Source organism: Capricornis sumatraensis, chromosome 4 (assembly GCF_032405125.1).
Source record: "Capricornis sumatraensis isolate serow.1 chromosome 4, serow.2, whole genome shotgun sequence".
Taxonomy (NCBI): Eukaryota; Metazoa; Chordata; class Mammalia; order Artiodactyla; family Bovidae; genus Capricornis; species Capricornis sumatraensis.
The window spans coordinates 148,003,966-148,022,593 of NC_091072.1; the positions used below are offsets into that span (position 1 = coordinate 148,003,966).

At 51.7% G+C, this 18,628-nt stretch overlaps 1 protein-coding gene across 7 annotated transcripts; it reads right to left on the minus strand.

Moving 5' to 3' along the window:
• Positions 1 to 970: 970 nt before the first annotated feature.
• On the minus strand, positions 971 to 18,130 carry LTBR (lymphotoxin beta receptor). 7 transcript variants are annotated; one of them, XM_068969960.1, is made up of 10 exons: positions 18,092 to 18,130; positions 9,036 to 9,132; positions 8,657 to 8,782; positions 8,414 to 8,566; positions 7,947 to 8,037; positions 7,723 to 7,814; positions 4,216 to 4,323; positions 3,878 to 3,903; positions 2,970 to 3,198; positions 971 to 2,675 (listed from the first exon to the last, which is right to left on the minus strand). In XM_068969960.1, exons 1-10 carry the CDS (start codon positions 18,128 to 18,130, stop codon positions 2,434 to 2,436), a joined length of 1,203 nt encoding a protein of 400 aa, XP_068826061.1. In that variant the 3' UTR covers positions 971 to 2,433. The 7 variants fall into 7 exon arrangements, with proteins under 7 accessions (XP_068826061.1, XP_068826060.1, XP_068826058.1 ...); XM_068969959.1 differs by having other exon boundaries at positions 7,947 to 8,043; XM_068969957.1 differs by lacking the exon at positions 18,092 to 18,130 and adding an exon at positions 9,251 to 9,527 and having other exon boundaries at positions 7,947 to 8,043.
• Between the last annotated feature and the right edge of the window lie 498 nt (positions 18,131 to 18,628).

An 18,628-nucleotide genomic window follows, 5' to 3' on the forward strand; every position in this document is an offset into this window, starting at 1 on the left:
CAGTCACCATCTGCAGTGATTTTGGAGACCAAAAAAATGAAATCTCTCACTGTTTCCATTGTTTCCCCATATATTTGCCATGAAGAGAAGGGACTGGATTTATTCGTTAAGTTTTATTTTAATTGAATAACTGCTTTACAATGTTGTGCTGGCTTCTGTCATACAACAATATGAATCAGTCATAAGTATATATATATATCCCCTCCCTCTTGAAACTTCCCTCCTCACTCCTGGCACCATTTCTTAAAAAAAAAGTTTCCTCCTTTTATTTTGTTGAAAAAAAAATGTATAGTTTTTTAAAAGTCTAAATACCCTGAAACAACGATTAAGGAATCATGATGTCTGGCTCTAGCCTATGGCAAGAGCAGGAGGCTTTCATTCTCTGTCTAAAAATACAGCTCACATTATTTACTGCTCAAAAAAGGAAGTTGGAGTTAATACTTTCAAGGTCAACCTTAAATAACCCATCTGCTGGGTTGGATCAGAAGAATCCTGGAGTGTGTGCCTTGGAGCTTCCCCACCTTGAAGGGCCCCAGCAACAGTCATAACATTAGACCCAGAGGGTGGCCTTTTATGGAAGGAGCCGTCAGCTGCAGCAGCTCTCCTCGAAATCTTTCCAGCTAAGACCGTTTCTACTGGGCAGCACAGTAGATAAATTCTGGGGCCCCAAACATTTACAAACAACAAGAGAGCCTGAGAAGATCTGGAGTTCTTTGGAGGAAGAAAAGAAAATACAAGCACATTCGGAGATGCTGTGGTTTGATACCAGACCACTGGAATAAAGCGAGTCACACGAATTTTAGGGGGTTTCTCGCTACATCTAAACGTTATATGTACAATGTACTGCAGCCTATTAAGTGTACAGTAGCATTATGTCTAAAAACCAGCATACACGCCTTCATTTAGAAATACTTTATTGCTAAAAAATGCTAACCATCATCAATAACTCAGGGTTGCCACGATTTGTTTAAAAAAAACCCACAATAAAGCGAGGTAAGCCTGCAAGACAAGAAGAAATAAAGTAAAAGTCACGGTGCTTCTTCTGGTTGAAGGAGGCCGGCCTCCGCCTCTTTATCAGCAGAATGTGATCTTGGCCTCTCAATTTAGGTCTAAAGTATGGATCTTTCCCTTCACCCAACCTTGCCAAATATGGCCTTCTCTGGTGTTCCAGGGGCTATGACTCCATGCTTCCGATGCAGGGTATAGCTTTGATCCTTGGTCAGGGAGGTTTGCATGTCACACAGTGCGGCCAAACAGACAAAACGGAAAGCCTTGCCAAACACTTTTGTACTTTGTTTTGAACCTGGGGGTTTGAGAGTCGGCTGAGAACTTCATACCTGCAGGCTATGGAGGAGGTCTGATGATTTGAGAAAACCAGTCCATTTTATCTATTCAGAGAAATTCTCTTTTTTACCCACTAGGACTCTAGAGCCAGTCTAACAGGGCCTATCCCAACCATGTGCAGCTAAACTGGGCAACTGACTTACCCTCTCGGGGCCTCAGTCTCCTCATATGTTAAATGGGAATAGTCCTCATACCTGCCTCCTGAGGGTTTTGTGAGGGGTGCATAAGGTAAGGTTGCACGGCATTGAGAACACTGCCTGCCACATTGCCAGAGATTTTTGTCCAATACTATCATCACCTGAATTCCATATACCAGCCTGTCACACAAATACCTCGTGGGATTATAGTTGATGACATTTTATATTCCATAGTTTTGACCTGTGCCGTTGACATGGCCCCAGTGGAATCGTGTTTCTCTATAAATCCCAAGGAAATCAAGGGCCTAGGTCTCAGTCTCCTCTTTATTTGTATGTGGGTACAGTTCATAAATACACTCACCAATTTTTTCCTCCCCATCCAAAACTCCCTTATACCTTGAACCCTACCCAAGCCCTTGGTTAGAGAGACTCGCTTTCCTGTCGAGGAGGGGAGGGGTGGGTGGTCCTCCTTGTCACTCCGGCTTCTTGTTGGGTCTCCCTCCGTCCACTGAAGTGCGGGCCCTCAAAGGGCCTCTGAAGCTTGGGGATGTTGAGCACCATGACTCTGCCAAGGGGGCCCCAGTCCTTGAGAGATTGCGTGGCTGGCTCCGTTCCGTGCCAGGCTTGGGATTCAGATGCCAGGGGGCAGTGGTTAGGGTCACGTGCCCTGTCTGTGCCTGAGGCTGAGCCGGTGCAGCCGCAGTGGGCAGGGAGTCTGCAGTGGAGTCCCGGGCCTGCTCAGGCAGCCTGGAGAGTCCCGCCGGGGCGCCGTTCCCAGCCAGCGCCAGTCCTGCTCTCAGAGAGGCAATGTCTGAGGCCTGGCCCCCCAGGGTCCAGCCCTCCGGGCCCTTCCCAGGCCCTCAGTCAGGCCTGTGCGGGGAGGGCAGCCTCCCTTCTCCTGGCTCCTCCAGACATCATCCGGCATGGCTGACCCTTTGGGTCCTTGGCTCTGTCAGAGGGCATAGCACCCCAGTGTCTCTGTCTCAGCCAGGTGCCAAGCCTTGCCATCCTCCTGGTAGGGCATGGAGAGCCCGGGAGGGCAGGGGGCACCCTCTTCGGGGATGGGGTACGGAGGCTCTGGGGGGGCGGGGGGGTCTCCGGGGCCCCGGGCTCCCCCCAGGACCGGCCCGTTGTAGATGTAGATGTTGCCGGTGACCGTCACAGAGCCGCCGGTGACATGAATGCCGTTGGTGCCTGTGGGAAGGAAGGCAGAGTGAGGGGGCGAGGGGTCAAGGTTGAGGGGGGCCCCCACGTGCTGCCAGCACGGGCCTCCGGCTTCCCCAGGGCCCCATCTGCCATCTCCCCTTTCTGCCCTGTCCCTCTCCATGCGCTTCGGTTTCCTGAGCTCTGCGCTCATTCCCTGTTTTCTTGGTTTTCAGTCTCGTCCCTTCTCTGTAGTCGGGACACTGGCTGTTGCAGTCTCCTCTTTTCTGCCCGGCTCACACGCTCTCCCCCTGCCCAGCCTCCCTCCCCATCCCCTCTTCTCACCAGGGGCCACCTGGCCTTGTTCTGGGGGCTCAGCATCCAGGTCCCTGGCCTGGCTCAGGGGACTCTGCTGTTGGAGCACCTCTTCCTCCAAACCCGGGTTCGCTGGGACGCCGACCGAGGCCAGGGCCAAGTCTCCAGGGGCAGGCAGAAGTGGCTTTACCAGGTCAGGAACGTGTGTATTGAACCTTGGGGGCTCCCAGTTTCCATCAGCAGGATTCGATTCCTCTCCCTGCAGGACAGAGGCCGAGAACCAGCCAAGGACGGGGGTCTCAGACTCCATCTTTCTTGAATTCCCACCCCAACCCCATGCCTAGGCAGCTCCATGCCCTCATCAAGCTTCCTGCCTCAGGACCTTTGCGCTTGATGTTCCCTCTTCCTGGAGCACTTTCCCTGCTACATCCTGACGTCTGGCCCTCTTTTCTTCAGCTCTCTGCTCAAATATCAGCTGACCACAGAGGCTCTCTGTCCACTCTAAGATAGTATACCCTCATTGCTTGCCCCCCGCCCACCCCACCATGCTTTATTTAGCAGTTGGGCTCAGTTGCTTCAGTAGTGTCTGACTCTTTGCGACCCCATGGACTGTAGCCCACCAGGCTCTGTCCATGGGATTCTCCAAGCAAGAATACTGGAGTGGGTTGCCATTTCCTTCTCTATATTTAACAGTTGTCACCACCTAATACATAGTCGACTAACTTTATCCTTGCTCCACTGGTATGAAACTCTGGGAGGGTAGAGACTTTGCTTTGTTCACTGCTATTTCCATAGTGCCTGGCACACAGCGTGCTCAATAAATTATTAGGTGAATGATTAAATGGATGTTGAAGCTGCAGATTCTTTTCCTGCCTGCCCCCCACCCTTGTTCACCTGTCCCCTGACCCTCCTTGCTGTCTCCCTAGCCTCCCCATTACCTCTGGGTGCCTCTTGAGCAGGGATCCTGGAATAGAAAATGAAACGGCAGGCCTCAGACCCGCAGGCTTTCCCCTCCACACCCCACCCCACAGTATGGCACTGCCCACTCTGGGCTCCCAGAATGATCAGTCTGTCATTACCCTTATCTCCAGCCTCAGAAAGAAGAGGCTGGATTAATGTGATGTCTGTGTTGGGGACAAGTGCTGGGTGTCTTGAGGGTGTTAAGGGGCAGAAGTGTTGGCCCTGAGGGAGCTGAATATTCTCTCCAGCCCCCTACCCCACCTGGATGGGCACAGTCCCAGGCAGACATCCCTGCCAGCCTCTGAGTCTTTCCTACCTAGCTTTCTGCAGAGAGAGGGGTGGCTCTTCCAGGTGTAGATGAAGACGGTGGTGAGGAGCAGGAACGAGACCAGAGGCAGCAGGATGGCCAGCACTAGCATCGTTCCTGGAGGACAGCAGACAGCACGAGGCGTGAGGAGGATGGGGCAATTAGGGAGCAGCTCTCCAGTTCTCAGGCCACCCAGATGGGAAACGGGGCGCAGGCTTCCCCTCCTGCTACTGCTCAGTCCTGTCTGACTCTTTCCAACCCAGGCTCCTCTGTCCATGGGATTTTCCAGGCAAGAATATTGGAGGGGGTTGCCATTCCTTCCTCCAGGGGATCTTCCTGACCCAGGGATGGAGTCTTTTACGTCTCCTGCATTGGCAGGCAGATTCTTTACCACTTGTGCCACCTGGGAAGTTCTTTCCCCTTGTAGACCCACTGGACTTCCTAAAGGAGGAGTTGGAGAAACTTCCCTTGGGTTACAGAGAAGGGGTGTAGAGCCTGACGTGGGTGGGGGAGACACCTCCCACCGAGAACCAGGAGAGACTCTGCCTCGGATGGGGATGTTTGGGGCGAGTGTGATTGGCCACCGGCACGATGGCAGCCCTGTGAGGGTGAGGACAGGCACTTGGGCTGGAAATGGGAGTGGGAGGCAGTAAAGGGAGGGTGGGCTTGGGGTTGTGAGCAGACATGGCTGCGGGGTAAAGCCATGTTTCTGCAGATTTGACTATCTGACAGCAAGATATACAGCAGTAGGAGCTGAACCTGTCCTTCTATAGCCATGGGAGTGTTTACAGGCGTGAGAGTCGGTGTCCCGGCTGCTGAACTCTGCCTGTGGCTTTCCGGATGAGGGGCGCTGCTGAATCTCCACTGGCTTGCTTGGGGCAGCTCCCAGGAGTGGGAGGGAAGGGGAGGCTGGGCTTCTCAGGTGGCCGTGTACCGCCATGGGCAACTGTTGTTTTCCTGTGGGCCTTGTGCTGCCATTGACAGCATGGAGTCCACTATGCCTGTCACTTTTTCTGTCACCTGCAGACCTGGACGTTTAGACACTGGGAGTTCACCCTTGGTGGTTCATCTAATTCTGTGGCCTAAGTGAGTCCAGAGTAGGAGGTGTGGGGAAGAATTAGACCTGGGTTCCTGCTCAGTTGTGTGTTTTTCATATATAAAATGAGGAGATTAGCTTATGCACTCTCTGAAAGTCGAGCTCTAAATACCAATCTGAGAGTTACAGAGCCAAGGACATGAAGACCTATTAGCATCAAAAGATGTGAGCTTCCAACAGGGGAAGGATGAGGGGAAGGGATTGGAATGGACACGTACGCACGGCTATATTTACAATGGATAACCAACAGGGACCTACTGTATAGCGCATGGAACTCTGCTCAATGTTATGTGGCAGCCTGGATGGGAGGGGAGTTTGGGGGAGAATCGATATAGATAGAGATAGAGATATAGATATATGGCTGAGTCCCTCTGCTGTACACCTGAAACTATCACAACATTGTTAATCAGCTCTGGTGGTGGTGGTTTAGTTGCTCAGTCATGTCTGACTCTTTAAGACCCCATGGACTGCAGCCTGCTAGGCTCCTCTGTCCATGGGATTTCCTAGGCAAGAATACTGGAATGGATTGCTATTTCATTCTCCAAGGAATCTTCCCAACCCAGGGACTGAACCCAGGTCTCCTGCATTGCAGGCAGATGCTTTACTAATCGAGCCACCAGGGAAGCCCTGTTAATCAGCTATGGTGGTGGTTTAGTTGCTAAGTCATGTCCGACTTTTTCGACCCCACGGACTATAGCCAGCTAGGCTCCTCTGTCCATGGGATTCTCCAGGCAAGAATATTGGCGTGGGTTGCCATTTCCTCCTCCAGGGGATCTTCCCGGCCCACAGGTTGAACGCAGGTCTCCTGCATTGCAGGCAGATTCTTTGCCAACTGAGCTATAAGGGAAGCCCTCATCAGCTATACACCAATGCTGCTGCTGCTGCTGCTGCTGCTAAGTCGCTTCAGTCGTGTCCGATTCTGTGCGACCCCATAGATGGCAGCCTACCAGGCTCCCCTGTCCCTGGGATTCTCCAAGCAAGAACACTGGAGTGGGTTGCCATTTCCTTCTCCAATGCATGAAAGTGAAAAGTGAAAGTGAAGTTGCTCAGTCGTGTCTAACTCTTAGAGACCCCATGGACTGCAGCCTACCAGGCTCCTCCATCCATGGGATTTTCCAGGCAAGAGTACTAGAGTGGGGTGCCATTGCCTTCTCCACCAATACAAAAGAAAAAAGAAAAAAAGTGCTAATCATTTTTGATACACAGTTAAAAATTAATAATAGAATGTAGAAAAGATTATGCTATAGTTGGATGAAAAATTAAGTTACAAACATTCAAATGACTCCACTTTTAGAAAAAATGTTATTTTTTTCTATTGTGTGGAAAAATTTCTGGGAAGATATATTCAAAAATGTCGAGTGGATATGCCAGCTGATGGTTCTGTAGGTGAAGTTTAGTTTTGTTTATCTGAATTTTCTAATCTTTTTCAGTCTGCATGTATTATGGCATGGGTTTTGGAGTAAGAAAGACCTACAACAGGTCTTCATAATACCAACTACCACATGGGTGATCTTGGGCAAGTCACCTAACCTCTCTGGGCATTGGTTTCCTCATCTGTCAGTAAGGATAATAATAGGACTATTTCATAGGATCATTACGAGGCTTAAATGAGTTAGTGAAAGTCAAGTTCACAAAGTGTCTAACGCACTAGCTCTTATTAAATGGAAGCTATGATTATAAATGCTCAGCCATTTTTTAAAATTAAGGAAATAAACTTTCCCTTGATTGATAACAATGATAGTCATTAGAAACATCCTATCATTCTCTATAGGGCTTCCCTGGTAGCTCAGCAGTAAAGAATCCGCCTGCAATGCAGGAGATGCGAGTTTGATCCCTTGGTGGGGAAGATCCCCTGGAAGAAGGCATGGCAACCCACTCCAGTACTCCTGAAGAGTCCCCTGGACAGAGAAGCCTGAAGGCTATGGTCCACAGGAACACGACTGTAGCGACTAAGCACGAGCATGCCTATTCTTTCAGGCAAGGAAAGCAATAATTCCATAGAAAAGACCAAGAAAGCATCAAATGTGGAATCTTCTCTCTAGTGATGGAAGCTGTAACCTGCTATGCTCAGTAAATGGGTTATGGGATGGAGGCGTGTCCAGAATGATGACAGTGACATCAGGTACAGTTATATCTATATCTATATATCTATAGTTACATCTGTATCTATGTCTCTGTGTAGACGTACTATTGTATGTAACTTTTAAGTTACATGTAGAACATATAACTTAAAAAGTGCGTGTATACACATACACGTGTGTAAGTAACCTGGCCCAGGGATACTCCAGTTTTTCTTTGAAGAGCTTCTTGCCTTAACTCTGAGAGGAAAGGGTTCATCATTTTCCCATTTTTTTTTTAGATGGATGGAATTAAGGCATTTTCCCAGATGCCCCCTCCCGATGCCCCTGGCCCCTCCTCACCTGGCATGTCGGAGGGCTCTTGTGGGTTTCTGCAGCTGGTGTCAGATTGGGGGGTGCCCGGGGCTTCCTCCACGAGGCCCTGGTCCTCACACCTGTGGAGGAAAGAGCCCAGCTCAGGGGGTCTCCCGGCTGGAAGTGGAGCTGGTCTGTGGAGCTGAGCGTGAGGTGGGCTGTCACTGGCTGGGGCTGGGAGGGCCGGAGGAATGCAGACTGGGCACCCTCACCTGGTGTGGGGCTGGCAGCGGGCGGTGGGAGAGGAGGTGTTCTGGAAATGTCCAGCTTTACAGGGGACACAGTTGCTGGTAGCCTCCGTGACTTCATCTGGCAGGAGAGAAGCGTGGGGCAGCCAGGGTGAGTGGGCACAGGGGGCTTCTGTCCAGCTGTGGGCTTCTATGACGCCTGCTGGACGGCCCCCTACTCACCCACCCTCCCCAGTCTGTACTTTGCAGCATCTTTCCTTCTCTCCCCATTGCCCAGCTTCCTCTCAGTGCTGGGAGGACCTTGAACCCTGCACCGTCCCAACTCCATTTCTCTGCAGGTTCCATGTGTGAGCCTTTCTCAGGCAGGGAGAAGCATTTTATTACACAGAGAACTAGCCACCTGGGGCATCACCATGGACACAGCACCCTGCACCCATTCAAGAGCGCCTGCCCAGCCTCCTTCCCACCCTCTGCTGCCAGTGACCTCTGACCTTTGAGCTCGGCCTCAGTGCCAGGCGGGCAGTCGGAGAGTGGCTCACAGTGCTCACACTCAGAGTTCCAAAAGATGCAGTACATCCCCGGCTGGCAGTGACACTGGGTCTTGCGGTTGCTAGTGCAAGGCATGAGCTCCACGAAGCCCAGCACTGCAGGGGTGATGAGGGGGGTGCTCGGCACAGGGGCTGCGCTCCAGGACGTCCCAGCCCCCCGCCCCCACCCCGGAACACCCCACTCACTCTTGTCACAGGGGCGGCACAGCTGGCAGAAGGAGAGATGGTTCCAGTGCTCATTGTACGACTTCTCGGGGCACGTGGCACAGACGGTGTTCTGGAGGCGGCTGCATTTGGTGGAGATGTGCGTGCCTAGGTTGTGAGCAGGGCAAGAGAAGGCTCAGGGGACTGGGGTTCCCACGGTGCCCTCTGCTGCTTGCTGCGTGACCCTGGGCCTGTCCCGGTGCCTACATCGGATGGCCGGCCAGTGTCTCTCGCTCTCTGTTTCTGCCAGCTGATTTCCCTGGGAGCTGGTGTCCGGTGTCTATCTGAGGCAGCAAGGTGGGCTGGAGCCCCCTGTACCCCGCCTCCCCGTCCCAGACTTCCTCTGGTCCTGGCCTCTTACCCGGGGGGCATCGAGAGCAGCAGAGGCGAAGCTTGGACTCGTAGTACTCCTTTTCCTGGTCTCCACAGCTTTGGTTCTCTGGGTGGTATGGGAGCCCCTTCAAGAAGAGATGGAATCGGGGGGAGAATTATTCAGGGGTCAGCTGGGAGGAGCAGAGGGACATCAGAGAGGACAGCCCAGACCCCTCTCCCCTAGTCAAGCCCGCCCCCACCTACCTGCATGGGCCCCTCCCTCTCCAGCTGGGGTTGGGATGCGGCCAGGAGACCCCAGATGCCCAGGATGAGTAACCCCCAGGCCAGGCCGCTGCGGGAGGTGGCCCATGGCAGGCGCATGGCGGACAGTCAGCCTGCCAGCCGAGCAGAGGGATGGAGGCCTGGGAGGGAGGTGGGAGCCTGGACGTCCTGGCCAGTGGTGGCAGAGCCCAGAGGCTGGGACAGGACTTGACGGATGCGCCCCGGGGGCCGGAACGGCCGGGCCTGGCCTGGCCTCCGGGGCTCCAGCGCCGGGGCTCAGGAAGTGGGAGTGGAGCGGCCGGCGCGGGGCGGGGACAGGGAGCGCTGGAGCCCAGGCGGCCTCTGTCGCAATCGGGAAGAGGAACAGGCTTGGCTGGCCGACGACGTAGGGCGGGAGGGGCGGCCGGGAAAGCACGTGAGGGCAGCAGGGCCGGAACCCGGGCCTCCTCCCTTCTCCTCAGGCCTGATTGGAGAGGAGGACACAGGCCAGGCTGGGCCAGCTGGTGGGAAAGGGGTGGTGGAGCCAGGAGACGGTCCTCAGATGGGCACTAGGGAGCCCGGCTGGGGCAAAGCAGACGCGGGAACAGACAGAGTTCCAGACAGAGCTGTGTCTGGCCAGATCTGAAAAAATGGATGGGCTTGGGACTGTCAGACTTGGAGGGTGTGGAGATCCACTGGGAGCCATGGACAGCTAGCCAGACCAGCATCTGGGAACCAGAAGTACCTCTTGGCAGACTTACTGGACTCCTGGGTTACCGCCCTGTTGTGTGAATTTTTAACATAAACTGCAAAAGAGTTTCCCACCCCCCTGCCCCTCCCCTGCGTCAACCCAACCCACAGAGCAGTGGGCACAGGTCACCTAGGAGACACTCTAGAGGGTACAGCAGCCCCTGCCCTCCCCCCCAACCTCCGTGTTCTCAGAGAATGCAGGGACGTGAAGACTGAGTTCCCGTGGTCAGGGTGGCCAGGCCGGGGCTGGACAACCACCACCCTCAGGCCTAAGACCTCACCTTAGAGCCTTCGGATCCCTGAGCTGACAGCCCGCCTGTCCAGGCCTCTCACCTTAAGGATGAGGACGCTGAGGCCAGGATACCATGTTAAAGAGAGCAGGATTTCAGGAGGGCTTGGTCTGGCCCCTGCCCTGTTTTTTCCTACCATTTCCTTGCAATTCATTAAGGCATCCTCGCCCTCCCCGGCCCACACCAGGGAGTCTGGTTTCCACATTTCTGTGCTCCTGGCTAACTCCCACCTGTCACTGAGGGTCACCTGGGCTTGGGGAGGCACCCCACCCTGGGCTGCACAGCCACTCCACCCAGATCCCTCCCTGTGACCCGCTGCTTATCATCCACCAGCCACTGGCCTTTTGTGCTTGGCAACAGCCTGCCCTGAAACTGCAAGTCTGGGTTCTGGGAGCTTCGCACAGAGTCCGGTATGGACCACGTGTCCAGTAAATATTGATGGACTAATTTGATGATGCGTCTGCCTACAATTCGGGAGACCCGGGTTCGATCCCTGGGTTGTGAAGATCTCCTGGAGAAGGAAATGGCAACCCTCTCCAGTACTCTTGGCTGGAAAATTCCATGGACGGAGGAGCTTGGTAGGCTACAGTCCATGGTGTCGCAAAGAGTCAGACATGACTGAGTGACTTCAATGTCAATGTCAATGTCAATATTGATGATGACTTGCCCACGTTACATAGCCAGTCCATGGCAAAGCAAGCCTAGAGTCTGGGCTCCAGATGTCTGGGCCCTAGCTTAGTCCAGCAACTGCCTCCTCATGACTCAGGGGAGCCCCTCCAGGCATGAGGGGTTGACTTGCTGGGCATACATCCTTACCCTGGTTGGTCTGACTGGCTGGACAGGCTCTTGGTGGAGAAGCAGGGGAGCCCTGGGCAGGGGTGTACCTGAGGGGTCAGAGGAATCACCAAAGAGTGAACTGGCCTGCCTGAGATTTAGACACCTCTCTCCTCTCCTAGTACAGGCCCAGGACTCGTATTCTTCCAGTGGATGTCCTGCGCTGCCCCAGGGTGGGGAAGAAGTGCCAGAACGGGCGTGTGCACTGCTCAGGTCAAGGAAATGGAGACTGGGACTGGAGCAATTAAATGCAGAAAGGTCTGTGTGCATTTGACTTTAGATCCATTTTTCTGTTTTTTAGACATTTATAAAAATTGAAGTTTAGTTTATTTACAATATTGTATTAGTTTCAGGTGTTGTTGTTTAGTTGCTAAGTTATTTCCAACTCTTTTGCGACTCTATATACTGTAGCCTGCTACGTTCCTCTGTCAGTAGGATTTCCCAGGTAGGAACACTGAAGTGGGTTGCCATATCCTTCTCCAGGGGATCATCCCAACCCAGGGATTGAACCTAAGTCTCCTGCATTGGCAGGTGGATTCCTTATGGCCACCAAGGAAGCCCAGTTTCAGGTGTACAGCAAGGTTATTTTCTCAGATTCTTTCCCATTATAGGTTACTATATTAATTATAATTCCCTGTGTTGTAGAGTAGGCCCTTGCTGTTTATCTATTTTATATGTAGTAGTGTGTATCTGTTAATCCCATACCCCTAATTTATCACTCCCTGCTATCTTTCCCTCTTGGCAACCATAAGTTTGTTTTCTATGCCTGTGAGTTTATTCCTATTTTGTATATAGAATCATTTGTATTATTTTTTAGATTCCACATTTGTGATATCATATATTATTTGCAAAAGTAGGAAGTGAAGAAATACCTGGAGTGACAGGCAAATTTGGGCTTAGAATACAGAATGAAACAGGGCAAAGGCTAATAGAGTTTTGCCAGGAGAGCGCACTGGTCATAGCAAACACCCTCTTTCAATAACACAAGAGAAGATTCTACACATGGACATCACCAGATGGTCAATACTGAAATCAGATTGATTATATTCTTTGCAGCAAAAGATGGAGAAGCTCTATACAGTCAGCAAAAATAAGACCAGGAGCTGACTGTGGCTCACATCATGAACTCCTTATTGCCAAGTTCAGACTTAAATTGAAGAAAGTGGGAAAACCACTAGACCACTCAGGTATGACCTAAATCAAATCCCTTATGATTATACAGTGGAAGTGAGAAATAGATTTAAGGGCCTAGATCTGATAGATAGAGTGCCTGATGAACTATGGACGGAGGTTCGTGACATTGTACAGGAAGCAAGGATCAAGACCATCCCCAAGAAAAAGAAATGCAAAAAGGCAAAATGGTTGTCTGAGGAAGCCCTACAAATAGCTGTGAAAAGAAGAGAAGTGAAAGGCTAAGGAGAAAAGGGAAGATATACCCATTTGAATGCAGAGTTCCAAAGAATAGCAAGGAGAGATAAGAAAGCCTTCTTCAGAGATCAATGCAAAGAAATAGAGGAAAACAACAGAATGGGAAAGACTAGAGATCTCTTCAAGAAAATTAGAGATACCAAGGGAACATTTCATGCAAAGATGGGCTCGATAAAGGACAGAAATGGTATAGACCTAACAGGAGCAGAAGATATTAAGAAGACGTGGCAAGAATACACAGAAGAACTGTACAAAAAAGGTCTTCATGACCCAGATAATCATGATGGTGTGATCACTAATCTAGAGCCAGACATCCTGGAGTGTGAAGTCAAGTGGGCTTTAGGAAGCACCACTATGAACTAAGCTAGGGGAGGTGATGGAATTCCAGTTGAGCTATTTCAAATCCTGAAAGATGATGCTGTGAAAGTGCTGCTCTCAATATGCCAGCAAATTTGGGAAACTCAGCAGTGGCCACAGGACTGGAAAAAGTAAGTTTTCATTCCAATCTCTAAGAAAGGCAATGCCAAAGAATGTTCAGACTACCGCACAATTGCACTCATCTCACATGCTAGTAAAGTAATGCTCAAAATTCTCCCAGCCAGGCTTCAGCAGTACATGAACTATGAACTTCTAGATGTTCAAGCTGGATTTAGAAAAGGCAGAGGAACCAGAGATCAAATTGCCAACATCTGCTGGATCATCGAAAAAGCAAGAGAATTCCAGAGAAACATCTATTTCTGCTTTATTGACTATGCCAAAGCCTTTGACTGTGTGGATCACAATAAACTGTGGAAAATTCTTAAAGAAATAGGACTACCAGACCACCTGACATGCCTCTTGAGAAACCTATATGCAGGTCAGGAAGCAACAGTTAGAACTGGACATGGAACAACAGACTGGTTCCAAATCAGGAAAGGAGTACATCAAGGCTGTATATTGTCACCCTGCTTATTTAGCTTCTATGCAGAGTACATCATGAAACGCTGGGCTGGATGAAGCACAAGCTGGAATCAAGATTGCCAGGAGGAATATCAATAACCTCAGATATGCAGATGACACCACCCTTATGGCAGAAAGTGAAGAAGAACTAAAGAGCCTCTTGATGAAAGTGAAAGAGGAGAGTGAAAAAGTTGGCTTAAAGCTCAACATTCAGAAAACTAAGATCATGGCATCCGGTCCCATCAGTTCAGTTCAGTTCATTTCATTTCAGTCACTCAGTCGTGTCCGACTCTTTGCGACCCCGTGAACCGCAGCAGGCCTCCCTGTCCCATCACCAACTCCCGGAGTTCACCCAAACCCATGTCCATTGAGTTGGTGATGCCATCCAACCATCTCATCCTCTGTTGCCCCCTTCTCCTCCTGCTCTCAATCTTTCCCAGCATCAGGGTCTTTTCAAATGAGTCAGCTCTTCGCATCAGGTGGCCAAAATATCACTTCATGGCAAATAGATGGGGAAACAGTGGAAACAGTGACATACTTCATTTTTTTGGTCTCCAAAATCACTGCAGATGGTGACTGCAGCCGTGAAATTAAAAGATGCTTACTCCTTGGAAGAAAAGTTATGACCAACCTAGAGAGCATATTGAAAGCTATGGTTTTTCCAGTAGTCATGTATGGATATGAGAGTTGGACTATAAAGAAAGCTGAGCACTGAAGTATTGATGCTTTTGAACTGTGGTGATGGAGAAGACTCTTGAGAGTCCCTTGGACTGCAAGGAGATCCAACAGTCCATCTTAAAGGCAATCAGTCCTGAATATTCTTTAGAAGGACTGATGCTGAAGCTGAAACTCCAATACTTTGGCCACTTGATGTGAAGAGCTGACTCATTTGAAAAGAACCTAATGCTGGGAAAGATTGAAGGAGGGAGGAGAAGGGAACGACAAAGAATGAGATGGCTGGAGGGCATCACCGACTCAATGGACATGAGTTTGAGTAAACCCTGGGAGTTGGTGATGGACAGGGAGGCCTGGAGTGTTGCAATCCATGGGGTTGCGAAAAGTCAGACATGACGGAGCGATTGAGCTGAACTGAACTGATATTACTTACCTGCCTCTGTCTTATTTCACTTAGTATGATCTCCTCTGTGTCCACCCAAGTTACTGCAAATGACATACTTCATTCTTTTTTATGGCTGAGTAATATTCACCTATGGGCTTCCCTGGTGGCTCAGATGGTAAAGCGTCTGCCTGCAATGCGGCAGACCCGGGTTTGATTCCTGGGTCGGGAAGATCCCCTGGAAAAGGAAATGGCAATCCAGTCCAGCACTCTTGCCTGGAAAATCCCATGGATGGAGAAGCCTGATAGGCTACAGTCCATGGGGTCGCAAAGAGTCAGACACGACTGAGCGACTTCACTTTCAGTTTCAATATTCACATATATATATTTACATGTATACACACACAACACACACACGTACCACATCTTATTAAACAAATTGTCTGTTGATGGGCACTTGGGTTGTTTCCGTGTCTTGCTTACTGTAAACAGTGCTGCTATGAACCTTAGGGTGCACGTATGAATGGCACCCCACTCCAGTACTCTTGCCTGGAAAATCCCATGGACGGAGGAGCCTGGTAGGCTACAGTCCATGGGGTCACAAAGAGTCGGACACGACTGAGTGATGACACCTTATGTTTTCAAATTAGTTTTTGTCTTTACTGGATACATGCTCAGGAGTGGGATTGCTGGATCATATGGTATCTCTTTTTTTAGGTTTTTAAGGAACCTCCATACTGGCTATATGCAGAGCGAGCTGGAAAGGACTTCTGCAACCTCCTGGGCTGCCTTAAACACTCCACCCTCCTGCTCTCTCCTTGAGAAGCCTGGGCCCCACAGTGGTAAAGTGTCATTTAGAAAGTAATTAATTAATGAATTTGGCTGCACTGGGTGTTATGTACTTGGGATCTTTGACCTTCATTGTGGCATTCGGATTCTTTTTTCAGTTGCAGCGTGTGAGATCTTTAGTTGCGGCATGCAAACTCTTAGCTGTGGTGTGTGGCGTCGAACTTGGACCCTCTGCTTTGGGAGCTCAGAGGCAGGGAAGTCCTGAGTGTCATTTCTGAAGTCACATAGTTTAAAAGTAAAAATGGCAGTCATAGAATAATGCCTATAACATGGTCCCATTTATGGAAAAGCTATATATTTTGTTTTCTAAAAATACATGGAAGTCTACAAAAGCACCCAGAAAAGATACAGATGGACACAAATGGCAGTGGCAGCCGGAGTTGAGGGGTGGGAACGGGATGGGACTGAGCGAGGCTTTTGTTGATCTGCAAACTTCTATGTTATTGGAAAGCTGTGTTGTGAGGAAAATGTGTTCAGGGTTTTTTTTCCCTGTGCCTTAAAAGATAATATTTAAAACAGAGCTCTGACATAAGCACAGGCCTCAGGTTTCTGTTTTTTTTCCACCAGAACGAGCTTGCTCTGGCCCATTCCAGATCTGGAATGCTGCTGTCTCTAAGCTGCCGCACCTCGGCAGGTGCTTCGGGGACACTGGGCTCGCTTCCCGGCTCAGCCCAGACCGGGCTCAGGATCCTGCTCACTGAGGCTTTGAAGGAAATACTATTTGCCTTGAGGCCTTGGGCCAGTGACTGGATTTCAGGCATCAACCGGCAAACAGACGTGGCAGGGACGTGCCTCTCTGAACCTCTGAGATGGGACAGGCAGGGTGCTGGCTACCCCTTCTCTTGGTAGGATGTCCTTTGGGAAGGTGGGGATGGTAGACAGAGCTTCTCATGGAGCCTGGGAGACAGTCCAGGACCCAGATGGCTGGTGGGAATATGCGAACCTGCCTGACTTTCACAACCAGGTGCAGGGGAGCCCCAGTTCCCCACGAGACTGTGGCTGGTCTGTCTCGGGGTGTGTGGCAAAAGCCCTAAGCAGATAACCCCCACTTGCCGAAGAAGAATTCTGCTTCTCTTCTTCACGCTACTGCTGTTTGGTTTTGTGTCCACAGAAAACCGGTCTGTCTTTTCGGAGGGTACTTTCTTCAACTGGAAAATGAAGAAAAAGCCAGCCTTTCCCTTCTCCACAGAAGGGTCCCCTAAGGCGCTGGGGAAAGGCATGCGGTGGGTTTGGAATCCTGATTGACAGCAACTCTCACTTTAAGAGGCCACGGAGACCAGCCACAGACGGGAGCCTTCGGGAGCCTTCGTTTGTTTCGCAAGACCCAGCTGAGATGCCGCCTTCTCCGCGAAGTCTTCCTGAATCTCCTGGGTTAGTGCCTCTCCCTCCCTCCTCACCCCCAGGCTCCCTCAGCACTTGGCTCCCCTCTCTGTTCTGAGGATCCTTGTCTTATGACTTCATGACCTCGAGGGCCTGTCTTCTCCTATCCAGCTGCATCCAGGCTCAGGCTGGGCCTGTCTGCATGTCCCAGCCGGCCTCCTCCCGGAGGCGGGAGGAGCCAGTGGCTACCTCCTGCAGGATCACAGTGCAGACCTCTGGCCTGGGTGTATGCTTGGGTCTCTGTGCCTCCTGAGCCCTTCTCTGATCCCTCCCCCTTTTCCTACTTGGTCCCTCACTTTCTTGCTGGGTTGTCTGGGGCAGAGATTTTGGAGGAAAACCACAGCCCCCAGGTTGAGCTTTTCCTTCCTTCCAGGTTTGGTGCAGCCTTGGGCCAGGCTCAGCTTCTCTCTCCCTACTCTCTTCACGGCCAAATCCCTCCTGCCTCCTCGGTGCCCACTATCCCTGGGCTCCGAGGCTCTGCCTAAGTGCCCCGGTGGCCCCTCTTCTCTGAGCACACATTCCAGCAACCCCGTGACCACAACTGGGGACATTCCTGGCCCGGCAGCCGATGGTGTAAAAAGGAACAGAATGTCCCAGGGCGCCGCCCAGCCCCCAGCTCCACCTGGGCCCCTCCCTGGGCTGGACAGGCTCAGGGTGGCGGTGAGGGGTCAAGAGGGCAGGACCAGCTGGGAGAGGCAGAGGGGTGCTCCTGGGCGAGGTTGGGAGGTATTCACACCTTAGTGAGCAGGGAGGAAGCCTGCAGGCCTTGTCTCCTTCTTCTCCAAGGCCTAGGAGTGAGGCTGACCCAGCGGTGCCCTTGGAAGGATTCCCTGGGGAGGGGCCCTGGTTCTTGGAAGCCCACTGGGGGCAGTCCCTGCCCCTGCCTCTCCTCCAGTGGTTGGGGAGGGGGACTCCTTTTGGGGCTGGCTCCCTCCTCCTCACCCCTCTTCTCTGCCTGTCCTCCATCCCTCCCTCCCGGTCCTTCCCCCTCCCCTCCATCCACCCACCTCCACCTTCCCTGTTCTCCTGGTCCCCACACCTTAGTCTCACTCATCCTGACTTGTCCTTTTTCCTTGCTTTGCCCTCCTGTCTTTGCGTTCAGCATCACCTCCTGGTTCCAGACCTCCCCCTGCCTTCTTGTCTCCCGGTCTCCCTACCTACTGGCTCCCAAGGACTCCCAGCCCTGACTTTTCTTCTGCCCCACCGTCTTGCTTTTCCAGTCCGGGTGCTGCAGGTCACCTGCCCTCAGGAGCCCTCCTCCCTCGGGAGAGCTCTCAACTCTGACTCCTCCTTGGCTCCTCCTCCTGCCCGGCTCACCTTTAATTGAGATGCTAATGAGGCTTCTGCCGCTTCCATCCTGTGCGGGCGGGCGGGCTCCCTGGTCTGGCTGCTGCACCTGTCAGGTGAGGGGGAGGAGAGGCTGGGCTGCCAGATTCAACTGGAAAGGAACCAGTCCCAGTCCAGCCACAACCTGGGATTGGGAAGCAGGAGGCAGCCCAGACCTCTTGGAGCCCAGCCGTCCCTGGGGCCGAGAGGGAGTCAGGTCACAGCCCGAGGTCAGGCCCGGGGACCAGAAGGGAGAGTCCAGACTGCAGGGGAGAGGGGGTCAGGACGGGGAGAGGGGGTCAGGAGAGGGAAAGGGGGTCAGGAGAGGAAGAGGGGCAAGATCACAGAGCCTGACACCTGGAGAGGAAACAGGCAAGGAAGAGAGCCGAGAGACCCAAAAAGAAGCGAAAGGCAGAGAGAGGGACAGAAAGAGAGAGACGGAGACAGAGAGAAGCTAAGACGCAGATATTGCAGGAAGAAGACCAAAGACAGAGATTGACTTTCAAGAGGAGACAGAAAAGGAGAGTC

What these genes read in the sequence shown, in the direction of transcription:
- LTBR (XM_068969956.1), bottom strand. Translation starts at nt 9,367, where the DNA reads ATGCGCCTGCCATGGGCCACCTCCCGCAGCGGCCTGGCCTGGGGGTTA. An exon ending in CACTGAGGCCGAGCTCAAAG is followed by an intron (nt 8,095 to 8,413) that starts GTCAGAGGTCAC and finishes ACAGCTGGACAG; the next exon opens with AAGCCCCCTGTGCCCACTCA. An exon ending in CTCTCTCTGCAGAAAGCTAG is followed by an intron (nt 3,904 to 4,215) that starts GTAGGAAAGACT and finishes TTTCTATTCCAG; the next exon opens with GATCCCTGCTCAAGAGGCAC.